Source organism: Nematostella vectensis, chromosome 13, assembly GCF_932526225.1.
Source record: "Nematostella vectensis chromosome 13, jaNemVect1.1, whole genome shotgun sequence".
NCBI classification, from domain to species: domain Eukaryota; kingdom Metazoa; phylum Cnidaria; class Anthozoa; order Actiniaria; family Edwardsiidae; genus Nematostella; species Nematostella vectensis.
The window spans coordinates 10,305,498-10,332,309 of NC_064046.1; the positions used below are offsets into that span (position 1 = coordinate 10,305,498).

Below are 26,812 nucleotides of genomic sequence, written 5' to 3' on the forward strand. Positions count from 1 at the left end.
ATATTATAGAGGTTCTTATATGAGGACAATTACTGTATCATCAAAGAAAATGTAAATACGTACAGTATGGAGTTTTTTATACTTTGGTGCAGGTGCCGGTGACGGGCAGTGACAGGGGTCCCTACCCCCCCCCCCCCCCCCCACGATAGTTCAATAGTGTGTGTGTGTTTTTTGGAGGGGGCAGCGGTTTACACGCGGTTTACTTTTACTAGATATGTAACAAGCGTTACATTAATCTATTGGTGTAAAATAATTTTTAAAATATTATGCATTATGCATTTTTAAACTGTTTATTTTTCATTTTTAGCGGTACTCTTTGTCAAACCGAGGTAGCCCCACCATGGTCTACCTCGCAACCGGCCGCCATTTTGTTGGTCAGAGAAAAACTCGCTATATGAGCGGAGGCTTATAAAAACATTCCATTAAGCCCGAGAAATGCTATCTTTCCTTATCTAACTTTATAATTGTTTTTTAAAGTGAATCAGTAAAAGATTGCTTTCAGTTTTTTCATTTCCGGGGATATTTACGTTAAGTTGCGTGATAGTTAAACAAGGTAGGTACTTCATGTATGGCTCATTCTGATGTACGGACCACAAACGAAGTCTGTTATGTGCGAGCATAGAAAATTCGTCGCGATGCTCTCCTGCCTCTCCCTCGTATCTCTACAAGCTTATCCCTCGTCCCAATTCAAGCCTCTCTCTTGTATCCCTGCAAGCCTCTCCCTCGTATCCCTGCAAGCCTCTCCCTAGTATTCCTACAAGCCTCTCCCTCGTATCCCTACATGCCTCTCCCTCGTATCCCTACAAGCATCTCCCTCGTATCCCTACAAGCCTCTCCCTCGTATCCCTACATGCCTCTCCCTCGTATCCCTACAAGCCTCTCCCTCGTATCTGTAACCGTCGGAACTTGACATTTACCGTGCGGTTACGAAAAATGTAGAAACAAATGCAATACTGAAGGCAAAACTATCAGGTTCTGACACCAGCCAAAAAGTAGGCAAAAATAAATGGAATGAAACGAAAACGATCGAGCGAAAGGCAACGTGAGAACGAATACATGATGCAAGGCATGGACTTATAAGGATTTATTAACAAATTATATAATAAATTTTAACTGATAACAAACATAGTCAAATCCGGAGAAAAGGTGACCTAAGCCAAAGGCTAGTTTTAAAAACAAAGTACTTACAACCGGTAAATCAAACTGAACACAACTGGCATGACAGGCCCGTACGGACAGCGCTCTAAGCTTGTAGCTTATCTCTGCTAACTGTCTTCCCTGAGCAACTACATTTCTCGCTCCCGCATCACGCCTCGCAAGCAAAGCGTCTTCTTTGCTCAACGGTACTAAAAAAAACTAACCGATACTGTAAAAACAGCCGCTTTTATACTCGCTTGGGGACGCGCATTTTTCTAGGGACGCTAACATTTACTACCGTTCAAATTACTCAGCGTCCATTGTCCTGTCAAATTTAGAAACTAATCTTCCTGGGTAATGGTAAAAGGACGCTTACTTGATTCAATTAGCACTATCAAGCTATTGATACTAATCTAAAGGAATTTGAAACATGTTGAAAGTAAATCCCTAAACGTGTACGGGTCGAATTAGAATCACGTTTGAAAAACAATCCGTAAAATACGTAAAACAATTATAATCGCAATCCAAAAATCGCTTACTTAAAATCTTTGCAAAATCTAAAACAACTCAAAATACCACCCGGTCACATATCCCTTCAAGCCTCTCCCTCGTATCCCTACAAGCCTCTCCCTCGTATCCCTTCAAGCCTCTCCCTCGTATCCCTACAAGCCTCTCCCTCGTATCCCTTTCAATCATCTCCCTCGTATCCCTACAAGCCTCTCCCTCGTTTCCCTACAAGCCTCTCCCTCGTATCCCTACAAGCCTCTCCCTCGTATCCCTTTCAATCATCTCCCTCGTATCCCTACAAGCCTCTCCCTCGTGCAGGGTGCAAGCGAACCCTCTGCCCATCTTGGCTGCCAAAAAATAGTTATTTTCGTAATCTTCGCGCAAAGACTATCCTTTTCCATATGATACCTTAGACTGCGCATCCCCCCTCTGCAAATCTTGGTTAAACACCTGGTATTTTCCAGCAGTCTGGATCTCACCTGTAATTTGATTCCATTTACCCTATTCGCGTACGAGAAGGTGAGATCTAATTGCACTTTTAACCCTACCCTTCTTCCACCGTTGTATTGTGGTGTGTCTTGTTACTACCGTCCTCTTTCGACAAGGCACGCCTGCATGGGCGTTAAGCTAGTGTCTGTCGATTGCATGGGTCGGGTTCATCGTCCTGTATGATCTGTCTGTTTTCAGTGACGAGAGAGTTTCCCCGGTAACTCGTAGTTCTAGCACCGTTGAGAAATGGACACCCTCACAACTAACATGAAGTCTAGAGGGATTTATAATTCGATTACATCTATCTTTCTGATGAGCTCAGTTTAAATTCGTTCACAAGGTTAACAAGGTTATCGCTTACAGGCGCATACCCAGGATTGGCTGAGGACAGGTGCGCATCCTCTAGAACCCAGGACGACGCGGTCAGCGTAACGAGGCGCGAGAGCGAGGTGGCAGAACCGCGACGCCCTGGGTTCCCGAGGATGGAGGATGCGCAGTCATAGGTATGATATGGACGAAAGATGTTGTTTGGCGATATTTCAATAAAAAATGACGAAAGCTTAACAAACTAAGTCTCACTCGAGCTCAGAATGTTACTTACTGATTTGTTCACTTAATGTTTACGAGGTAAACAAATACACAATTTACTTGTTAAACACTATACTCGCAGGAAACTCTTGTATTGCGATTGCGACACACCCATTCTCACCGCACAATTTTAAACTCGATAACCCCGTGGCTCAAAACGTTATAAAAAACAAGCGGCTCCATTGGGTCTATACTTTTTGTGTCGCAGTGTGCAGGGGCTGGTTCAACGCACTATAACAGAGTTTGGTGATCCTTGCTTCGCTCCCTCCCTTCCATCCCTAATAGTCTTATTGCCTCGTCCCCCACAGGTAGCCCAGGCTCACGGCGAGTGTAGATTTATTAAAGAGTTTGTTTGAGCGAAAAATTCGTTGAAATAAATATTCTGATTTGATAATAAAACAGTAGTTTGACGTTGCTGTTGCTCAATCCCGCCATTTTTTGTCATTCTTCTGTTTTAGCCGCTGATATTTTTTCCGTCGCCTGTTTATTTTATATACATGCGCTCGCGCACGCACTTAACATGCCATTTCAGACGAACGCGCGCTGTTTTGATTTTGTAAAATACTGTTTTCGTTGTTTGTGTTGTAGCAAACAAATTTCCCATAGTTTTTCTTGGTATGTACTCTCAAACAAGTTGCAAAAGTTGCAAAAGACCGCCAAGAGTGGCGTCACTGTGTCGCGGCCCTATTTCCCACTAGTGAAGATGGGGATAAGTAAGTAAGTACTCTTATACACTACGATATTCGTCACCTCATGATCAAAATTTACTGCGGAATCTGCAGAAAAGAACAATGCAAGATCGATTTTCTTCACTCCCGCAATTAACACGGCAAATTTCAAATCGTGAATCTTAATTCTTGAAAATGGTGCTTTAATACGGCAAAAGAACACGCAAAAAGTAAAGATAAACAACACTAGACTACGCACGTCTTTTGAACTAGTTGTTTTTTACTTTTCACTAATTTTGTTTTTTGCCCTCTATTACCGTAAAATCAATAGGGACAAATAAGAGCTTGGGCTACCTGTGACGAAATTAGATGACATTATACACTTTTATTAACGGGCTGTCTCGAAAACACTCTGGAAATGACGGCAGGTACGACATCGAGAAAGGTCACTTCAAACTCGATTTTTTACATGAAAGCTACCATTCCGCATGGCCGCCAAAATATTTTTGAAAACCTGAATAAACAAGCTTTTAATTGAGCCTAAGCCCGCTTGTTGGGTTCTTAGGTGATGGACTAGAACTACACCAAACATAAGGCTATAATTTTCTTTATGACTCACTCATTATCAAACAAATCCGTCATCTTTTTTACAGTATGGTTTTATAGATGTACAGTGGGTCGAAACAACGACTAAAGTCAGCCTTTCGTACAGTTGTTACTCGAACGATTCAACACTACGATGGTGTTTGTTTTCACCAGAACACGCGCATGCGCATACGTTATTCGGCACTGTCGTGCAAATCCTTCTTGCACTCAAACATGGCGGCCCACTTGTGGCTTCGTGCGGAGTGTAAACCCCTGGAAAGACGTGCTCATTTGACGCCTGAGAAGTGCAAAGAGCTCGTGGATGCAGGTAGACATATGCTGCTGTTATATGTGCCGCTATTAGTCTCAAATAATACGAAGTGATAAATAACATATGGCGGTTTCATGCAGAATATGCGTGGACCTACTATTAACTTATGACCGCTTATTTGATGTGTCTTTTGATATCTAACGCTAATGATAACGTCTGTTTTCAGGTTTTAAGGTGACAGTAGAGAGCTCAGACCAGAGGATTTTTAAAAACGAAGAGTATGCTAGGTGATACAAGTATTCTTGTTTTGTTTAAGGGAGTGTTCATTAATTTATGGCCGAGGGGAGGGGGAGTGGGCGGTATTCAGTGCCACTGCACTTGAGTTTTCTGTACAACCTCCCCTTTGTAAACATCAAAATTTTGTTGACCCCTCCCCCCAGGAGAAACCCAAAAACTTTTTGACGCCCCCTCCTTCTCTTTAAAATAGACAAAACTATGCTGTCTATGCAAATTACGTTCCAAGGATGCCATTTGACCAGCTGCTATGTCCTGATCATTGACGGAAAGCTAAAATTTGATGCTCAAAAAATCATTTCCCGCAGGTTTTTAGGCGGATTGCTTAAAAACTCGATTCGGGGATAGTTCCATCCCTCTCCCATCCTGTACCGGTGTCAGTGATTTCGTACTGCTTAAAATCCGGCAGAAAATAGCGCTGAAGCTGAGGTAGTCAGAATTACATATCCAGCCTTTTTTATTACCAGACTTAGTATCGACTCAAAAGCCTTGTGTTATTAACAGACTTAGTATCCACTCAAAATAGAGTCAAGCTTATATCGCTTTAAACTCATAAAATTGAGCTTCTAGGGAAGAAAAGACACCACAGACAAACACATTTACATCCAAACTAAGTTTATTTCATGAATTAGAGAATGAAGATAAGTATAACTTAATAGATGTGTATTTGTGTGAATTCGTGTGTCCTTAGAAATCCTTCACTGATGAGGTGGGAAGGTGGGAAGCCTGTGGTAAAAGCTATGGTAATGGCTGTTTGTGCACAGGGTTCACACTAGCAGCAGGGTTTGAGCAATAATCTGGAAATGTTTTTTTTTTCCCTGGTCAGCTCCTTATTTGTTTTACATAAGCAGGCACATAGCCACACCTTACTGAGGGGGATATACAGACATAAGTTTATCATGCATAACGCCTCAGATGATGATTCCTTAGGGGCCGACCATTTGACTTTCGAGGCGGGGGTGTGTGGATTTTTTAAAAATATATATATCCTGCACTGCTGAAGGGCAGAAAAAATATCCTGCACCAATTGCTGGACAGAAAAAAATATCATGCAATATCCGTAAGAAAAGTTTCTTGCACAAAAAATGCTTTGATAAAATATATCCTGAGCACCCAAAAAAGTCCACCCCCCTCAAAAGTCAAATGTTTGGCCCCGTAAAGAAAGGACTGCTTTATGGAAATCGACACGACAGCCCATGCCTATGTGTCTGCCCCTAAGTATACCCCTGATATGTCATAATAAAAAAGCATACTGTTTTTCTATATTGACTTTGGTCTTTGAATTAGAATGTCTCGTACTTTTTCTTACAGAACCTAACATGACAGAAAAACATAACATGACACTTCAAATAAGCCCATTTAACATCTAAAAAGGCGGAAATTTTCTCTAAGTACTTAGTTAGTAATAGCAAACAAATTTTCAAATACAACTATTTTAAATTGATGTGACTTTTTGTAAAGTGTAATTGAAAGTTGACCTTTTTATCCGTGAGCCTATACATAGCGCAAGGATGATCAAGGAAAAAAAACCTGGGTATGTGCATTTCGGCCTCAAGTTATTCATTCGGGAATACAAGGGATCAATGGCCATTGTGTCTTTTTTCTCTACCTTGAATTGCACATTTTCTAGGTTTTTCTGTCATGTACAAAAACCTTGAACATGCATTTTGTGGGTTTGCTGAGCTTTGTGTCCTTTTTGTGACATACTTTTTCTGTCTGCAGGGCACATATAGAACATGTTTTTAAACTTAGTAACAGTACCATAACAATTTGAAATTTTCCAAAGTCTGTCTGTTTTGTTGCCCAGTATTGCAGGAGTTGAAGTCCTTGCACCAGGGATCACATGGGAGAAGGCAGCCCCCAAAGACGCGATTATCCTTGGACTAAAGAACCTTCCATATGACGACACCTCCCCTATCTCACAACACCATGTGTTCTTCGCTCATGCGTACAAGGTAGACACACTATTTCTCAGAGAGCATCATAGATTCACTAGGGGGTACTGTACTTCTTCTTCTTGTTATTTTTCTTATTGTGGAACCATCGGTGTCAATCTCAAAATTAAAGGATAATCAGTTTTGGGCAGGGAGAGGAGGAGGTTTGAATCTTGAAATTAGTTGAGTATCTTTATTATCTAATATTTAAATGTATGAAAAAGAAATATAAACTTTCTACTAATTAACATATCTCATATAGGACCAGCCTGGTGCCAAGGAGGTGATTGGGCGATTTACTAGAGGAGGCGGGGCCATCCTAGATATTGAGTACATGCTCAATGAAGAAGGTAACTTCGCTCTTCCTATTCCCTGCTTAAATCCCCTCTTCCTATTTCCTGCTGCTAAGTATGTATGATATCAAATCTGATTGTCCAGGAAGGCGTGAAGTAGCAGAGTTCTCTCCCATCGCTGGCCAAGTTGGTATGGCCCTCGGCATTGCAGGCTGGTGTCATCAGCAGTTGGGTGAGAGAATGCCAAGTGTCAGTCCCTACGACAGCGAGGCTCTGCTTGTCCAACATGTGCAGTCGTTGCTGAAGAGACTGGCAAAACAGAAAGGTGAGTTTTCCTTCAGAAAAGGAGTAATAGGCACTGAGGTGTTTAGTGGTAGACCACAAGCTTCTCTTCTTCCCATCTCCCCAAATACGTATGACAGGAATTGCATCATAAGCATTGTAAGGACCTCAATAAAAACTATGTACTTGTGAGGGGGGGAGGATGGTTGGGTTGGTTGGCTGGGAGCTAGATTGAAAAGGGGGTTTTATCTGCTTATCTGTTTTGTGCATTACAGCAGGCTAAGGTTACAACAAGTCTTCTATGTATAAGAAAGAAAGCAGTAGAAATGTTTATCAACTGCTCAGATAGCTTGGATAAAATTTGACCATGTGCAGGCATAACGAAAAAGTAGTGAAAATATCGAAATGGCTATTATCTATCCTTCGGGACATGGTCTTCCATTCTAATTTTTTTACTAGTGACATCTAATATGGCAGTCGCGCCCACTATCAAGTTAAAACTTGAAATCAACTCCAAATTCTCTATTTGATTGTTGTGGAGTCTGCCAGGCAATATTGTTATATGATCCAAGTATAGCATGACCTTGTCCATATTTATCTTGAAAGTGTACTGTGATCCAGGATTGCGGTAGAGCGTGTTATCAAAAAAGAAATCACCTAGCGATTTGGATTAAAATGCTCCAATGCCACCATTTTGATTGAATATTATGTCTCTGAAATATCATTTAAGGATGAATTGATGCCATGACGAGTCTTATATCTCGAGATTTAAGCCAAAGTCTCCCCAAGCAATAAGAGAATGACTTGAAAAGCAAAAGTAATCTTTTTATGACGTCACAAAATCTAATTTGCATATGCTCTGGGAGTAATCTTTGTGATTCACCAGTACCTAAACTTTTAATTCTAGTGACAAGACATTTCAATATTTTTCTGATGTTGCTGTATCTTATTTTGATATTTATTTTAACTTGGATCCGATCTTTAAGGTTTAGGAATATATCTCAACAGTGACATTACTGAGCTCTTCACTGAGCATCTTCATCTAGGTTCCCCCCTCATTTTATATGCCTGTTTTTATTTCTAGAGGGTAGCAGAGGTCTATCCTTCAATAATTGTACTTGGTGTTTTGGATGATTTGAAAGTATACCTGTTTGTATTTTTAGGGGTAGCAGAAGTCTATCCTTCAATAATTGTACTTTGTGTTTTGGGTCATTTTTAAGTAAACCTGTTTGTATTTTTAGAGGTAGCAGAAGTCTATCCTACAATAATTGTACTTGGTGTTTTGGGTCATTTTTAAGTCAACCTGTTTGTATTTTTAGGGGTAGCAGAAGTCTATCCTACAATAATTGTACTTGGTGTTTTGGGTCATTTTTAAGTAAACCTGTTTGTATTTTTAGGGGTAGCAGAAGTCTATCCTACAATAATTGTGCTTGGTGTTTTGGGTCATTTTTAAGTAAACCTGTTTGTATTTTTAGGGGTAGCAGAAGTCTATCCTACAATAATTGTGCTTGGTGTTTTGGGTCATTTTTAAGTAAACCTGTTTGTATTTTTAGGGGTAGCAGAAGTCTATCCTACAATAATTGTACTTGGTGTTTTTGGGTCATTTTTAAGTAAACCTGTTTGTATTTTTAGGGGTAGCAGAAGTCTATACAATAATTGTACTTGGTGTTTTGGGTCATTTTAAAGTAAACCTGTTTGTATTTTTAGGGGTAGCAGAAGTCTATCCTACAATAATTGTGCTTGGTGTTTTGGGTCATTTTTAAGTAAACCTGTTTGTATTTTTAGGGGTAGCAGAAGTCTATCCTACAATAATTGTACTTGGTGTTTTGGGTCATTTTTAAGTAAACCTGTTTGTATTTTTAGGGGTAGCAGAAGTCTATCCTACAATAATTGTACTTGGTGTTTTGGGTCATTTTAAAGTATACCTGTTTGTATTTTTAGGGGTAGCAGAAGTCTATCCTACAATAATTGTACTTGGTGTTTTGGGGTAATTTTTAAGTAAACCTGTTTGTATTTTTGGGGGTAGCAGAAGTATATCCTACAATAATTGTACTTGGTGTTTTGGGTCATTTTTAAGTAAACCTGTTTGTATTTTTAGGGGTAGCAGAAGTCTATCCTACAATAATTGTGCTTGGTGTTTTGGGTCATTTTTAAGTAAACCTGTTTGTATTTTTAGGGGTAGCAGAAGTCTATCCTACAATAATTGTACTTGGTGTTTTTGGGTCATTTTTAAGTAAACCTGTTTGTATTTTTAGGGGTAGCAGAAGTCTATCCTACAATAATTGTACTTGGTGTTTTGGGTCATTTTTAAGTAAACCTGTTTGTATTTTTAGGGGTAGCAGAAGTCTATCCTACAATAATTGTACTTGGTGTTTTGGATCATTTTAAAGTATACCTGTTTGTATTTTTAGGGGTAGCAGAAGTCTATCCTACAATAATTGTACTTGGTGTTTTGGGTCATTTTAAAGTATACCTGTTTGTATTTTTAGGGGTAGCAGAAGTCTATCCTACAATAATTGGACTTGGTATTTTGGGTCATTTTTAAGTATACCTGTTTGTATTTTTAGGGGTAGCAGAAGTCTATCCTACAATAATTGGACTTGGTATTTTGGGTCATTTTTAAGTAAACCTGTTTGTATTTTTAGGGGTAGCAGAAGTCTATCCTACAATAATTGTACTTGGTGTTTTGGGTCATTTTTAAGTAAACCTGTTTGTATTTTTAGGGGTAGCAGAAGTCTATCCTACAATAATTGTACTTGGTGTTTTGGGTAATTTTTAAGTAAACCTGTTTGTTTTTTAGGGGTAGCAGAAGTCTATCCTACAATAATTGTGCTTGGTGTTTTGGATGATTTTAAAGTATACCTGTTTGTATTTTTAGGGGTAGCAGAAGTCTATCCTACAATAATTGTACTTGGTGTTTTGGGTCATTTTTAAGTAAACCTGTTTGTATTTTTAGGGGTAGCAGAAGTCTATCCTACAATAATTGTGCTTGGTGTTTTGGGTCATTTTTAAGTAAACCTGTTTGTATTTTTAGGGGTAGCAGAAGTCTATCCTACAATAATTGTACTTGGTGTTTTGGGTAATTTTTAAGTAAACCTGTTTGTATTTTTAGGGGTAGCAGAAGTCTATCCTACAATAATTGTGCTTGGTGTTTTGGGTCATTTTTAAGTAAACCTGTTTGTATTTTTAGGGGTAGCAGAAGTCTATCCTACAATAATTGTGCTTGGTGTTTTGGGTCATTTTTAAGTAAACCTGTTTGTATTTTTAGGGGTAGCAGAAGTCTATCCTACAATAATTGTACTTGGTGTTTTGGGTAATTTTTAAGTAAACCTGTTTGTATTTTTAGGGGTAGCAGAAGTCTATCCTACAATAATTGTGCTTGGTGTTTTGGGTCATTTTTAAGTAAACCTGTTTGTATTTTTAGGGGTAGCAGAAGTCTATCCTACAATAATTGTGCTTGGTGTTTTGGGTCATTTTTAAGTAAACCTGTTTGTATTTTTAGGGGTAGCAGAAGTCTATCCTACAATAATTGTACTTGGTGCCTTGGGACGGTGTGGTAAAGGCTCCCTTGACATGGCCAAGAAAATTGGAATACCCAAGTAAGGAACAGTATTAGTATTTTGTGTGTTTTTGTTGCCAACATCATCTTCATCATCATCATTATTGCCATCATCGTCATAGTATTATAATCATTAATTTCATCATCATCATTATTGTCTGCCATTGCATCATCATCATCTTTATTGCCATCATCGTCATAGTCTTAATTATTATGAATTTCATCACTATCATCATCATAATCTATGTCTCTACAGGGCTTCTGGAATTACGCGGGAAAAAACTCAAAATTACGCGGGGAAAAACTCAAAATTACGCGAGATTCTTTGCTAAATTACGCGCTAAATTACGCAGGATTTTGCAATACATTTTTCTTTAAATAATCAAAATTTTGCGGGATTCTTTACTGAATTAGGCGCTACATTACATGGAATATCAACTGTTATGCCCAAACTACATTTTGTACCGAAGGAAAGCACGAAAAAACTTGAAAAGGTTATTTTTTTGTGTGAAAATATCTTAGGCAAGTTTTCGTTGGCTCCTAGCCACCAGCCAATTAAAAACGGTATTTTATTATTAGTCCTAGGCCTTCGCAGTTTAGCAAAGAACGTCTAGTCATTTTATTTGTTTTCGAAATTCAGTTCTAAATATTGCACTCTTACGAAGAATATCTCTCTTGTTTTTACGAAAAATAGAGGTAAAAACCCTAAAAGAACACATCAGCTGTGCAATTAAATGTTTTGTCTTTCAAAATTTAGCCAAATTACACGGGATTACGCGAAAATTTGTGGATTACGCGGCTTACGCGGAAAAAGCCAAATTACGCGCTTCCGCACAAGCGCATAATTCCACGCGTCTCTATGATCCTTAATTCCATCATCATCTTATAATCTGTTACCTCCATGTTATTCATTTATTAGCAATACCATCATTTTCATCATGTTCAGCAACTTGTCACTAGTCACCAATATCATAGTCAGGTTTCTAATATTTCTTTTGTTTTTATCTTGATTTTTATTATGGAAAAAAAATTAAAAATACTTTTTATGGACCAACCATTTGATATCTGATGGAGCAGCAACCAGAGTTTGTACCAGCTAGACATTTTCTCAGGCATTTTCCCAGGCAGTATTTTTACTACCATAGCTGTGGCTTACTTAATATCTCTAAAAATATTATTTTCATTTTGGCTTGTTTTTTTTTGGAGGGGGGGGCATTGTTACCAACTTGTCAGATATGTATCAAATGTTCATTCCCCTTAGAGTCTGTTTTTGATGTTTTAGATCACACATAGCAGAGTGGGACCTGGAGGAGACAAAGGCAGGCGGCCCGTTCAAAGAAATCCTTAACTATGACATCTTTGTGAACGATATTTTCCTGCTTTCTGTAAGTCCCACAGATTCAATCATATAGTCTGATCACCAGTTGAAACATGTTGGTTGCAGTCATTGTTCTAATAGCGTGTAAGCCCATAGGGCCTCTCATCTCTACTGAAACTGGTTCATTTCTTGGTGAGACATGGATAGTGTCTTTCTGTTTCTCGGCCCTGAATTCGACTTGTTTAACATATATGAGCTTACTAGAAGCTTGTGTTCCTCACTTCCAAGAAAGGACATAATAGGATTTTAGATGTGAAGCCTTTTTGATGATCTTGTCATGCTAGAAGGTGTTATTAACAGTTAACAGTTTATTATTATTTATTATTATAATCGTTTGATTTTCCTTTATTTTCATTTTCAGAAAATCCCACCCTTTTTGACAAAAGACATGCTAGACACAGATGACAGGTAAAAGTGACTTTTAAAAGGACAATGTGCTAGTATTAGTTAAGTTTGAGTTCTAAATATCTCTTGTCATGCAGGAAATTGACCATGGTAGTTGATGTCAGTTGTGACATAGGAAACCCCAACAACCCTGTTCCTTTCATTGAGAATGCTACCACACCCACCAAACCTGTGGATGTTCTGCCACTAAGGTATGCAGTAAGAGGAAGGAAGGCTTACCTTCACAACTTTCACAGCAACAAAATTCTTGCAAAAAAAGCAATTTCTGCAGATAAGGCTATGGGCTAGAAAGGATAAAGTATTGGATTTGGCTAGGGAAAGGAACACAAAGGGATGTCACAGTAAGTGTTATTTGAGATAAGGAATGCCTAGGGGCACAGTAAGAGGAGTGATTAGGGAGGGGGCACAGAAATGGGAGTTGACTTGACAGAGGCAAGGTATTCTATCTGCTGAATCTGTAATTTTCTTACTTCTTGTTGTGATGTTTTACTTAGCAAGTGCAGCAAGCCATTGGAGCTGATGGCCATTGATTTCCTCCCCTCCATGTTGCCCAGAGAAGCAAGCTTTAGGTTTGCAAACAAGATGACTCCATGTCTGATGAAAATAGCAAAGGTACGCTAAATAAAAAGTTGTAAAATGGAAACCGAGATTCCCCTTTTTTAGGCTGGGAAATTGGAATTTGGGTTCATGGAGACAGGATGTTAGGTACAGGGTCAAATGGGAACAGGTTTTTGTATAGTAAAAGCTTAGATGTGTGTGGAATAAAATACAGAAGAAAACACGGATATGGGATTGAGGACTGTATTTATGGATTGTATTGTGTTTCTTCTAAAATGTTTTTTTTAGACCTTGAAATTTTCTTTGGTCCCATTTCCCCTATTTCACTAGAATGATATTTTAATTTTTGCTAAAGCTGGTTTTTATTATTATTATTTTTTTTTTTTGGGGGGGGGGGCTGATAACTCGTACTGTATCTGAAGAATACTCGTACTGTATCTGAAGAATTCTTTCCATTTTATTTTTAATATTTTCTTACTGATTTTTTAGATGGATGAGGCCATTTGCTGGAGTTCTGCTAAAAAGGCTTTCCAGGATAAGGCAAAAGAGTTTGGTTTGATTTAGAGAAAGGTTTTAGCATGCAAAGGACTATGGTCTAGGATAAAGTATCAGTAAGATAACAATCAGTAAGGTCAGTAAGATAAAAATAGATATTATAATTAACAGTAGCATAATGGAGTAAATTATAAACAGTGCAGTAAAAGTATCAGTAGGTAGAGAATTTACAAAGGTAATGAAATATAAAGAAAAGCTGTGTCTGCTCACCTTAATAAAAAAACAAGGGATGGCTGATGGAATGTTCTAGTAGTAGCCATGATGAAGATGATGAAGTGTGAAAAATATGAATAAAAGATAAAAAATGGTCATATTGAAATATGAGTAATGCTTAAAGTTATTCCTAAACAATTAATTTAAGCAATAATTAATTTAGTAACTTTCCAACCAAAAGATTTGAAGGGATGGTTGGTATGAGGAGAAAAAGCCAACAAAATAAGCTTTCAGGCGGAGTTCAACACATTTTTCGGACAGAATAGTAATTTTTAACATGACTTGACACAGTTTATTTCTCTTTTTTTTTCACAGAATTTTGGTTTACATGGCAAAAATCATCTTCCTTGATGGCTAAGCTACTATACCCCCCTCCGTCTAATTGGTCAGATTGTTATATGAGGCATTGAATAGGAGGGGGTTGTTTACCCATTTAGCAAACAATTTTCTCATTCATATCTTGTCATTGCTCACTGTGGTACTTCATTTGCTAATGTAAGAATGTACTTGCAGTTAACAGTGGTCATCTATACCACCCCCCCCCCCCCCCCATCTTGGCTGTGTGCTATTGGAGTCCTCATAATTATGCAGACACACCCAGTATGGTACTATGGAGTGTTTTAAAAAGATTGTTGACATAAAGCCCATCGATCAACTTGCATGACAAGGTTTTGTAGGCTTTGACACCGTGAAAATGAGATATTCATCTCAGTTGATTAAATCTGCTGGAATCATGGTTAATTTCAATCCATCCTACACCTTAAACCCCTCAGTTTTATCTATTATCAAACAATACAGATCGAACAATACAGGGGAAGTTACATTTGAAAAATTTGTTGAGTCTTGAATTTTTAAAAACAAAAACAACAATTCCATGCAACTTTGGATTCACAGACTTCAAGAAAACAAAATGAGGCAAACGCAACTTGTTCACATCAATGGTGATAGTCTTTATTGTCTACTGGTTAAACCCTTCCCTGCTAGCAGGGGCCTCTTTTCTCTGTATTTCTCTGAGCGAAATACAGAGAAGAGGCTTCTGCTAGCAGGGAAGTTAAACCACAGGCTGTCATTTATTTTCATACAACAATTTCAATAAATATCCCTACCTAGTCTTACTAGGTTTTAAAATTAAAGTATGTTATCCGCCAAGAAATATCTGTAAAATTACTGTTGAAAAATGTTATTAATTAGGTTAATGTAATAAGGATGATTAGGATGATTATCCATAAAAGCAACTAGTAAAAAATGTTTGTACCAGTGTCTTTTAATCTAACAAAATTATATTCAATTTGCTTTATAGAAACATTTTATACAAAAATATAACTACAAGATTCTTGCCCTCCAAAGTAGAGAGCACATTAGTTGTACTAGCCCAATACAGGATGTACAAGTATGTATATTTTTGTCCAGGTTTATCAATTTATTAATCATACTCTGAGCCAATGGTGATACTCATTTCATCATTAATGATATCTGTCTGGTGAAACCAGCGATTGGTGTCCAACACAACTGCAAACAAAACATACCAAAGATCAGTTATAACTATTATTTAGAGTTGGAAATAGTGCCTACACAAATGGTTAATACATTTTTTTCACTTTCTTTAATAAGTAATGCCTGCAAGATTCACAGCTTTTAAACATAAAACATTTTAATAATTTTGATACATATTTTCTTTTTCTAAGTAAAACCGTCCCACCTGGGAACCCTGTTAAATTATATAATCCTAGGGTTTTATGTTTCTCTGTATAGTGGAAAGCCTTTTTTTAACAATATTGTTTGAGGGGCCAACTGCAGGTAGCCATGAAGTATATGTTTCCCAGTAGCCATGTCTGGTCTGTACTGTACTTACTTATTTCGCCAGGGTGGATAACAGTAACTATCTCCTTGTCGCACTCCAGAGCACATTCAGGGGGTGGTTGCAGTGTCCATTTTTTGGTTCCTTTGACTTGTGCCTGCCATGATGGTTTCCCAACTTGATCAATCTGTCAAAAAATGTTTGAGAATAAATGGTACATTTGATTTCAATTAATTACATTTAAATTAAAATAAAGCTAGCCCAAAGTTTGGTCATATTTTGTTTAAAAGTCTATCTATCCAAGAAACACAATGTCCTACAAAACATTTTTCAATTGGCTACTAATTCTAGCAAGTGGCTGAGAGACTTTAGTCAGACGTCCTTAACAAAGTATGAAGTACAATCAGTGATGTATATATTTTGTTGTTACACTGTTAAACCAACAAGGATGCCAAAACTATCTGATTGACAAGAGTTTCACTAGACAACCAGCATGGCTAAGAAATTGCACACAAGACTGAATCCTCCTTAGTCATAAAAGTTAATGTCTACCAAGACTGTAATTTTCACTGACTAATTGGTTTAGGCTAAGCTCAAACGTATCATCCACAAGCTTATTCAATGCAAATGCATGCAAATGAAGATTAAACAATCGACTTGATTCATTTGCATTTGCATTGAATATGGCTCATGGATTATATGACGTTTGAACTTAACCTAACTTCCTCAACACTTTGTTGCAGTAAGTGCACTTCAAACACAAAAATAAACTAAAAATCTACATTATTTAGACAGACACTTAACAATTAAGTTCCAGGGCATTATTGTTGTTATATCAGGGTTCCACTTCAATGACTTACATGCATGTGTGCACCATAGCCTGGACAGCCCATGAAGATCCAATCAGTCCTGCTAGATTCAGACAGCTCTGGCAGAAAATATGGACGGGAATAGTGCTTGCGCAATTCGTTGGCAGCTGCAGAGTCACAGTTACTCCTAGAGAATGAGAGAAAATCAGTGAAATTATGGGGTTATTGCCTACGAAACATGATTATTATCCTCCCTTTACTGTTCTATATTATAAGGAGATGGAGGGGAGTTACTTGACAGGATTGGAGAGGGGGAGCTTAGTAGATGAAGCAGAGCTAATGCAAGAAGAGAGGTTTCTTTGGGCTAGGCATACCACAAACAAGCATTTACACTTATGACATTTCCAGCCTCTTTATACTGTAGTGTAGCTGTGATCAAACTGGTGTTTTGGTAATTAAGAACTAGTTCAACCTGCTCAAGACACTAGTTTGCCACCCAAACAGTCACATGATCTCTTAGCGCAAGACCCATATTGTCATAGCCAGAAATGGGTAGAGGGAGTAGGGGAACCACCCCACTTTACTTGAAGGTCCACGCAAATAAAAGAGAAACACTTCTAGTTAGGACAAGACACCTAAGAGAAAATGGTTCGCTAAATGGGTATAAGTAAATGCTCAAGCACTCACCATGAGCCCTACAGTATACCATAGCTGTCAACCCAACTTGGACAGAAATCTTGTAAATTGGGCAAAAAAAAAAAAAAAACCAAGAGAGCCAATGCGGGTGAATACAGAGAATGTATGAACATTCTCACAAACATTAGGCTTGTGATGAAGTCCATAATCTTGTGACACCCACCTAATGCAGGTGAGTTGACAGCTATGAGTATACCTCATCCCCTCACAACACAAGGCTAGAACCTTCTACATCTTTCTTTTGTAAATAGCTCATAGTGGTTAATCAACAAGCCTAAAAAACCTTTAAGGAAGGGAGGGCATCTACAAACTCCCCACCCCACCTCACCCCCATCCTTATGTTGATAACAGGAAATAATGTACTGCTGGGAATCATAACAGCAATTAAAGTAAACCCACATATTGAGATTATTGTCACAGTCAAACCCACAAGTCATCTGCTTTGTGCATAGTTTTCACTAACATTATGCAGATTACGCGTCCAACAGGAAAATACTTGTCTGCTACCTCTCAGCTGCTTTTGTAATGTCCACAAAGTTTTTAAAGTGCGTGACAATTTGCACGATGCAATAATATTGTAGTCAAGCCTCCTAAAACAAATATCCAATTCCTAAAAGTTTATGTATAATGCAATCCCATTTATAATAGCGCTGATAAAAAGAAGTAAATTTATGATTCATACTATGAAATCCTGGATTATTAATAAAAGAAGGAAAGCGAATCAATACATTAACTAGCAGTTAAGTAATTTCCAATACCAGAATATCTAAAGCTTTATTATGGCTTACCATCCGATATACCAAGGTTTTCCTTTCATTTGAGCGTCTTTTTCCGGCATTTGGAACACTTCTTTGAGAGTTGAGAACTTTGTATTGTATGGGAAAAACTGACATTGTCCATCGCGGCTTTTCAGAGCCGGGCTATCGGGGCTGTAAACTTTCTTGAAAAAATCAAAACTGAAATGCTCTGAGGCTGTCCAGTTCTTCATTCCGTCTTCGATGACCACCGGTCTGGCAGAATAAGCGTATTTTTTGGCAAATTCTTGAGGGGTGATGTTGCTAACGCGTTCAACTTTGTGAATGTTCCTGCAAATGCTACAGTCAATCGGAGGTCGAAATCTATCGAGAACAAACTCAGGAATGGGAAATAGGCATTCTTCTCGGTCGATGTCCACGTCAAATACATTATCGGCGAGGTATTCGAGAACGGCCCGCTTGCTGAAATAGTTATTCCTGTACGCATATAGTCCTGTGCCGACACAAACGGCCAAAACACAAACCAACACAGCACCGTAGTACTTGAAATAGCTACGACTTTGGCGTAAGTTCTTCAAAGATTTCGCCTTAGCAAGCGAAGAATCTTTAATGCCGAGGGACTTGGCTTTCTGTCGGAGCCTTCTAAAGGCTTGTTCGACCTCTGCTTGGGATTTCAACGCACTCGAAACCCCAGACATTTTGGAGAACAAACTTTTGGTCTGACCTCGATTCAAAATGTTCCGCTTTGCAATTATTCCGATGGGGTACCCCCTTGGGAATTGATTGTCGTTATAATGATGACCATTCACAAGAAGATAGAAACTTTGTAGATAGAAGTAGAATAAATCAGATCAAATAGTCTAGAGTAATCCCGAAATTAGCAAAAACTAATCGAAACAGAGGGTGTTATAGAGATTTTCATGCATGAAATCAAAAGGTAGAAAAAGAGTACGTAAACAGTATAAGAATTATAAAAATAGAATTTATTCCGCTAGGGAAAGGTCATTATTAATGGGGGGGGGGGGGGGGGGGGGGGGGGGTATATAGTTTTGTATATAGGCGGTCAGGCGGTATACTCCCCCGTGAAATGTTTGTCATTATGTTCAATCCTAAATAGCATCATCAGAGGTCCTTTACATCAGAATTCATAATCTTAGACCGTTACGAGGCTCGAAAATTGATCAGAATACCTGTTCAAAAAATAGGCCCCTCCCCTAAACCCTGTTTAAAAATTAAGGCGCTCCCCCAAATAGGCGCTCAAAAAATTCCACCCCCCCCCCCCCCAAACATAGCAGCCCCCTCCCCCCATCCGTTAAATAATGACCTTTCCTTTATGTCCCAGTAGCAGTATCATTTGCAGAACTTGTTTTAACAAGTTAAAAACATATAAGAACTTGCGATTGCTTTGTTGTGCTGCGAGCGTTAAAACCTCTGATCTATTCAAGCAGACACACTACACACTGCTTAACTGTTCGGTATTGCTTACTGTTAGTAACTCTCCGAATTTTACTGCGCTCATCCGAAATGAAACGCCATCTCCTGATTCTATTCTTGGCCTTGATGGCTATTTCAGCTGATCTGGTGTCGGGGGTAAGAGACTTTAAATTCATTTTCAGGTTAACAGCAACGTCGCAGCAGGCCTTTCACGATGTCTGTTTTTTCTAATAGTTTGTGTATGGTTCATTCAACAATAGCATTTAGTTATCTCTTCACGAAATGGTACTAAATTTATTGAAAAAAGCACTAAAATAGATCCTTTTCCGGCCTGGCTCCCCAAGGAAAATGTTACCGCTACCATTCAACAGCTAAAAGCTAAAAAAATCCCAATTTGATACCTGAGAATTCTGAAATAAAGGGAGCATATCTGAGAACTTCCTGTTTCTGTTCCCTGCGTTTCTCTTCATAGCACGGTGCTACTAACTCCTCGTGCGATCGTATTCCAAGGGGTTCACGAAGATTCTACGGACGTAGCCCCAATATGCCTGGGAAATCATGCATGGATATTTTGAACAAAAACCTTTCTATTCGTAACAATGGCATCTACTGGATCAAGCTTAACGGTAAAGAATACAGTATAATAGCTTGTCGTGTACCGTTATTACTCAAGGAATTGCCTCCCCACCCCCCCCCCCCCCCAACGGAAAATTAGGTCCGCTTTTTCGGTCGCATCCCCCAACCCTGGGTACGGGCCTGCCGTAGTTAGTCGTAGTCGTAGCTATTTCAAGCGCCTCACCTGGGACATGAAAAATCAGTGCATAGCAGGCCTCGAATGCAGAGACGTTAAAGAGACAGACAGACAGACAGACAGAAATTTTATTTGGAATCGTATACAATGTCCTTTTATATGTTGATTGCGTCCAAATAATATTAAAGATAAAAAAGACAAAGAATTGTACGGTATTTCAAGTTTGGCAGCGTTATTGATCCCGGAGGGCGAAGCATTCATTTATGAACTTAGCAATTTTTCTTTGCACTGTGACGTTACTACCAGAATAATTAATAAGAAATTGAAAAACACTTTCATCCGACATTCTTGTGAATTTTACATTTTCTATTTCTTCTATGGTTTTAGTCAATTCTCCCCGCTTCCCTTTATACAAAGGGCAGTGGAGAAGGAAATGATCTTCATTTTCTACTTGTCTATTTTTACAAATTTCGCAAATTCGTTCATCCGGTACCTTATAGGGCCTCGAATATCGGCCAGTTTCAATTGCTTAGTCTCAATTTGTTCAAAGATATTCGATGGCTGTGATTGACAACCTGGCTCAGATAATCTTCAATAATGTATTTTGATTTAAATTTCCAATACGTTCTTAATTTATTACCTTGTCCTTGTTTATTTCTATTATCATTATTCACGTTTGATACACACTTTTGAAATTCAATGTCAATGTAAAATGTATTTAATTGGCAAGTCCCCGCTCTGCGCATACCTGTTGCCTGTTGAAAAATTCGTTTCAATTTCTGGTGCCAAAATTCTGGGTTATTACTTATTTTCATGTCTTCGTATATCTGGTTAACTAGATTTGGTTCCTCGGGATGATTTATGTTTAGCCAAAAATTGACGCTTCTGCATATTGCTTTCGTTCTTAATGGAAATCTACCTGGTTCAGCCCTAACCTCGTTATTTGAACAAAATTTAGAGACTCCGAGGAGCCACTTGCAGAATTTGCAGAATTTTTTTTTACAGACGACGACTTGTCTGATGTGTACATGGATATAATGACTGACAAAAAGTTACCCGTTATACCGTGCGTTTCTAGTTTTTCAAAAAGTTTTTGTCTAGGAATAGTGTCGAAAGCTTTCCGAAAATCGAAAAAGCCCGAAAATAAGAAGTTGTTTACCTTATTTGGTTTGCTTTTAACATATTTGTCTATTAGTGATCTATTAGTGATCTGTAGTGCCGTGCTTTTTTCTTAAGCCACATTGCACTTTGATTATGCCTTTTAAACTTAAATAGTCGTATAGTCGAGCATTACAAATATAGGTGAAAATTTTGCTTAAAGATGATAGGACGGTGATACCCCGATAGATATTGGGGGCACAGCCACGCCTCTACTGGCTATTCCCTTATAATTTTTGTAAATGGCACCGTTCCCCCAGTGCCCCCCCTCCCCTGCTACGGCCCTGAAAAACGAACAAATGCCCTGGCGCCATGTCGCTAGTATACAGCCAAAACATCCTTGCGCGGAGGTTTGATTTGCTTTTATTGGGTCCCTGTCTCTTTCTTAGTGCTTATTGTTTACTTTCAGGTTACTCGGCGTTTCCGGTTTTTTGTGACATGAAAGACGGAGGTGAGTCGCGTGTGGTCATTTCACACATCTACACAGCGACCACCTACTGTATCAACCACTATCCCTACACAACAACGACCTTCTAACATCAACCACCCTTACACAACAACCTTCTCCTAACAACAACAGCCTCTACACAACGATCTCCTATCAACCACCATCCCTACACAACAACGACCTTCTAACATCAACCACCCTTACACGACGACCTTCTCCTAACAACAACAACCTCTACACAACGATCTCCTATCAACCACCATCCCTACACAACATCTACCTTCTAAGTTCAACCACCCTTACACAACGACCTTCTCCTAACAACAACAGCCTCTACAAAACGATCTCCTATCAACCACCTTCCCTACACAACATCTACCTTCTAAGTTCAACCACCCTTACACAACGACCTTCTCCTAACAACAACAACCTCTACACAACGATCTCCTATCAACCACCTTCCCTACACAACATCTACCTTTTAAGTTCAACCACCCTTACACAACAACCTTCTAACAACAACAACCTCTACACAAAGACGCAACTCCTACCAATCACCACCTGTAAACAACAAATGGATAAACATAACTCCTAAAAAATCCGCTACATAACGTCCTTCTCAGCACAGTTACCCCCATAAATCAAACCTCTAGCATCCACCTCCTACGTATATAAAAATAAACAAAAAAAACGTTCATGTCTATACACAATCTCACCACCACACAACTGCCGTCTCTGCACAACGACCACCTTCTTTAACCATAAATAACAACCACCTCAATACGGTATCAATTATAGTAATAGTAGTGGTATTTTTAGTGGTAGTGGTATAGTGGTAGTGGTAGTGGTATAGTGGTAGTGGTAGTGGTAGTGGTAGTGGTAGTGGTAGTGGTAGTGATAGTAATAGTGATAGTGGTAGTGGTAGTGATAGTAGTAGTGATAGTGGTAGTGGTAGTGGTAGTGGTAGTGGTAGTGGTAGTGGTAGTGGTAGTGATAGTGGTAGTGGTAGTGGTAGTGGTAGTGATAGTGGTAGTGGTAGTGGTAGTGATAGTGGTAGTGGTAGTGGTAGTGGTAGTGATAGTGGTAGTGGTAGTGGTATTGGTAGTGGTAGTGGTAGTGGTAGTGGTAGTGGTAGTGGTAGTGGTAGTGGTAGTGGTAGTGGTAGTGGTAGTGATAGTGGTAGTGGTAGTGGTAGTGATAGTGGTAGTAGTAGGGGTAGTGGTAGTGGTAGTGGTGGTGGTGGTAGTGGTAGTGGTAGTGGTAGTGGTAGTGGTAGTGGTAGTGGTAGTGGTAGTGGTAGTGGTAGTAGTAGGGGTAGTGGTAGTGGTAGTGGTAGTGGTAGTGGTGGTGGTAGTGGTAGTGATAGTGGTAGTGTTAGTGGTAGTGGTAGTGGTAGTGGTAGTGGTAGTGGTAGTGGTAGTGGTAGTGGTAGTGGTAGTGATAGTGGTAGTGGTAGTGGTAGTGGTAGTGGTAGTGGTAGTGATAGTGGTAGTGGTAGTGGTATTGGTAGTGGTAGTGGTAGTGGTAGTGGTAGTGGTAGTGGTAGTGGTAGTGGTAGTGGTAGTGGTAGTGGTAGTGGTAGTGGTAGTGGTAGTGGTAGTGGTAGTGGTAGTGGTAGTGGTAGTGATAGTGGTAGTAGTAGGGGTAGTGGTAGTGGTAGTGGTAGTGGTGGTGGTGGTAGTGGTAGTGGTAGTGGTAGTGGTAGTGGTAGTAGTAGGGGTAGTGGTAGTGGTAGTGGTATAGTGGTAGTGGTAGTGATAGTGGTAGTGTTAGTGGTAGTGGTAGTGGTAGTGGTAGTGGTAGTGGTAGTGGTAGTGGTAGTGGTAGTGGTAGTGGTAGTGGTAGTGGTAGTGGTAGTGGTAGTGGTAGTGGTAGTGGTAGTGGTAGTGGTAGTGGTAGTGGTATAGTGGTAGTGGTATAGTGGTAGTGGTATAGTGGTAGTGGTAGTGGTAGTGGTAGTGGTAGTGGTAGTGGTAGTGGTAGTGGTAGTGGTAGTGGTAGTGGTAGTGATAATGATAATGATAATGGTAGTGGTAGTGTTAGTGGTAGTGATAATGATAGTGGTATAGTGGTAGTGGTATGGTGGTAGTGGTAGTGATAATGATAGTGGTATAGTGGTAGTGGTATGGTGGTAGTGGTAGTGATAATGATAGTGGTATAGTGGTAGTGGTATGGTGGTAGTGGTAGTGATAATGATAATGGTATAGTGGTAGTGGTATAGTAGTAGTGGTAGTGGTATAGTGGTAGTGGTATGGTGGTAGTGTTAGTGATAATGATAGTGGTATAGTGGTAGTGGTATAGTGGTAGTGGTAGTGGTGGAAGAAGTAGTAGTAGTGATATCCTCCGTCCTATTTTCTACCCAAGGTTGGACAATGGTGTTGAAGTTGGTAAGTGGCAGTGGGGAAGATGTGGCTGATTTATGGGAGGCGCCCTTTGCCATTCGTGAGTTTGACCAGCGGCTGCTTCACCTCATGCCTGTCCACAACTGGCCTTACAAGAATAAAATTGTGCGTCAGTGGAACGTCTTCAAACCCGAGGAGGTAAGTTGGAATCTGAATTTGTTCTACTCAAGTTTGTATAGCTTTTGAAAATATCATAGCAAAATCGTATCCGTTGGGAGACTTTGATAGTTTGATGGATAAATCTTATTTCACATATTTAATATTGACCAAACAACGCAAATAGAAAATTGAGAACTTAGGCTTGGATGGATGACTCAAGGGCATCCAACGAGCCCCCTTCCCGAAACACGTTAAAATGGCATATTTCGCCGTTTGAATATGTTCTGATTTGGAAAATATCCATTTTAAAAGTTGCTGGCAGTAAATTATCTATTCCTTTTCCGCAGAAGGGACCAATCCTTTTCCCCCAGCCAGGCAGTGGTTAGGCATTATAGCACATAAAAAATTGCCCGTATATTATACGATATATTATACCTATGACATGACGGAAAAACATGACTTGACGTTTCCATTAAGCTCATTTTACATCAAATAAGGCGGAAAATTCCCCTAAGTACTTAGTGAGTAATATCAAATGCGATTTGTTTTTTTAAATTGGTGCGACCTTTTAAAAAATGTCATTGAAATTTGAGGTTTTCGTTCCAGAGCCCATACATAGCGCAAGGATGATCAAGAAAAAAATATCTTAAAAGCCAAAATCTGGCTATAACGTATCTTGGCCTCTCATTTTTTGTGATTTGAAAAGTGAAAATCAGCCCGGAATGCAAGGAACTGATGGCTATTGTAAGAAATTGTATCTTCTTTCTCCATCTCTTCGAAGTGCGCATGTTGAGGGTTTGTTTCGTCTATACCGATATATTGTACCGATAAGGACGAATTTTTTTCCAAAAGCAACCGCCCCATGACCCCAAAAATATTTCCAGCACAACTTGTTGGGCTCCAAAAATTTGCCAGCAGAACCATTCGGGACGATTTTTTTCCTCAGCAACCGAGGGGTCTAACATCTTCTCAGCCAGCAAAAAAAAAAAAACGGACTGCAGAACGGATATTTTGCGGAACATATCCGTTTTGTGCCCTTGATGACTGGGGGTGCAAGGCCCCTGGTGCTTCTAGGTAAATTTGAAAATGGCCGAAAATGGTTGAGCTTACGCCATAGTCTCCCCACGAATCGTTCTGTCCTGATTCCTAACGAATCGACCTCTTTCCTGACAGACATAATCTTTGTTGTAATCATTTAATAAATCATATATATATATCTTGTCAACAGGCGCGTGTTGTGTTGTACAAACGTGGTGCAAAGGTCCTGACTGTTGGCTTCAATGCAATCGACTCGAACAAGATGAACTGGTTTTCTTCCTCTCGGCTGGTAGATTCACCTTGGAGTGATCTTGGCAAAGAACCCAAAAATTTCTTCACGATCAAAGGAGACACAGCCCACAACCGACACTTTTTTATCAACCGTAGCTACGAAGGCGGATGTCACGTGGATTTTGGTTGGCTTGTGACTGGGCAATTGTGGCGTTGCAAATGGGAGCAGGGCTATAAAAAAGCGGCCTTCCTTTATAGCAAGATCGGGACGCATACTAATTGGAACAAACATGGTAATCACCGCATTAAGCACAGCCATACAATTACCACTTCAAGTATCAGCGCCCCCCCACTTTTTTTGAGCAGATGTTTCTTTATATATCAACGTTTTTTTCAAACCAACGGGTTTCAAGCGGTACATATGCAACCGACACCAAATTTGTTGAACAGTTTTCCCGTACATAAAAACCTAGGTTATTCCCCGCGTTCTTACAAAAAGCGCTTAAGGATTTGGAACCACCACCCACCCCTACCCCTCAAACCACCAACCACCCCTACCCCAACATTCGCCCCTCCCATTTATGGGACAAAGGTCATTAATACTGAAAAGATAATCATTTCACAATCACCATCACCACCAAACAGCCAAAACCATCATTGTCACCATCTCGCCTCTTATTTTCACACGACCATCAACATCGGCGGTAGCAGGCATCTTATGGCATCACAAGGTGAAGAGTTTTGAAGTGGGTGAACACGCCATTAGCGGAGAAATGGGAGACTGCGTGGAAAACCACCAAATTATAATTCCTTATTGAGGTCATTCGCTTGATACGCGTGGTCCATGGGAACGGACCATTAAAAACGTGAAGGGGAGGGCGGGGTGTTTAAGGTACAAAAGAATGCACTCCTTGGTGACAAAAAAAAAATGCACACGATGACTGAAACGCCCCACCCTCCTCATTCAAATTAACTGTTATTTCCTATGTGATGATGTGGACGTTCTTTTGTAGAAAACGTCGGCAGTGCTGATGTGTTTACTGTTTTTGTGCGATAATAAGAACTTGGACATTTGAAAAGGTTGGTAGTCTCCTTAGCATGTTGTTTACATATCAATCATATTCCCCACATATAGTGTCCTTCGTATGTATTGCCTTATATGGGCCCTTAGACCCAGGCTCCCAAGAGGTCGGCCGAGTGGGTATGAAGGACACCCAAGTTTTGATATGGGTCCACTTTTCGGCCAAGGGGGTGCGCGCGCATTCTGTGCACCCCCCTGTGTACGCGCCGGGAATGGCGTTTATTTCATTGCTCTTTTGTTTTCAATAATGCGAAAAAAATTTCACAATGGGTTTGTTTTATTGCAGAAATTTTTCATCACAGGGGCAACGATCTTGGATAGAATAGTGGTAATCAAACAATAAAACCATAACGATAAAGTAAGAATAAAATTGAGAACTTTGATTCAAATATGGAA

General features: G+C 39.4%; 3 protein-coding genes across 4 annotated transcripts; 2 read left to right on the forward strand and 1 right to left on the reverse strand.

The window, feature by feature from the left end:
• Window positions 1-4,147: 4,147 nt before the first annotated feature.
• LOC5513834 (saccharopine dehydrogenase [NAD(+), L-lysine-forming]) lies at window positions 4,148-13,814 on the forward strand. 2 transcript variants are annotated; one of them, XM_048720843.1, is made up of 11 exons: window positions 4,148-4,302; window positions 4,472-4,532; window positions 6,347-6,494; window positions 6,736-6,823; window positions 6,912-7,091; window positions 10,551-10,647; window positions 11,890-11,992; window positions 12,347-12,393; window positions 12,468-12,581; window positions 12,885-13,002; window positions 13,438-13,814. In XM_048720843.1, the coding sequence occupies exons 1-11, from the start codon at window positions 4,158-4,160 to the stop codon at window positions 13,510-13,512; spliced, it is 1,176 nt and encodes a 391-aa protein (XP_048576800.1). In that variant the 5' UTR covers window positions 4,148-4,157; the 3' UTR covers window positions 13,513-13,814. The 2 variants fall into 2 exon arrangements, with proteins under 2 accessions (XP_048576800.1, XP_048576801.1); XM_048720844.1 differs by lacking the exon at window positions 13,438-13,814 and adding an exon at window positions 13,083-13,152 and having other exon boundaries at window positions 12,885-13,029.
• Window positions 13,815-14,645: 831 nt separating this feature from the next.
• On the reverse strand, window positions 14,646-18,536 carry LOC5513835. The gene is made up of 4 exons (XM_001634013.3): window positions 17,808-18,536; window positions 16,375-16,510; window positions 15,569-15,701; window positions 14,646-15,225 (listed from the first exon to the last, which is right to left on the reverse strand). The coding sequence occupies exons 1-4, from the start codon at window positions 18,470-18,472 to the stop codon at window positions 15,140-15,142; spliced, it is 1,020 nt and encodes a 339-aa protein (XP_001634063.3). The 5' UTR covers window positions 18,473-18,536; the 3' UTR covers window positions 14,646-15,139.
• A 638-nt stretch (window positions 18,537-19,174) lies between these two features.
• LOC5513836 lies at window positions 19,175-26,805 on the forward strand. Its single transcript, XM_048720444.1, has 7 exons — window positions 19,175-19,364; window positions 19,681-19,834; window positions 21,527-21,568; window positions 23,930-24,105; window positions 25,295-25,628; window positions 26,349-26,415; window positions 26,703-26,805. Exons 1-6 carry the CDS (start codon window positions 19,299-19,301, stop codon window positions 26,390-26,392), a joined length of 816 nt encoding a protein of 271 aa, XP_048576401.1. The 5' UTR covers window positions 19,175-19,298; the 3' UTR covers window positions 26,393-26,415; window positions 26,703-26,805.
• Window positions 26,806-26,812: the final 7 nt, after the last annotated feature.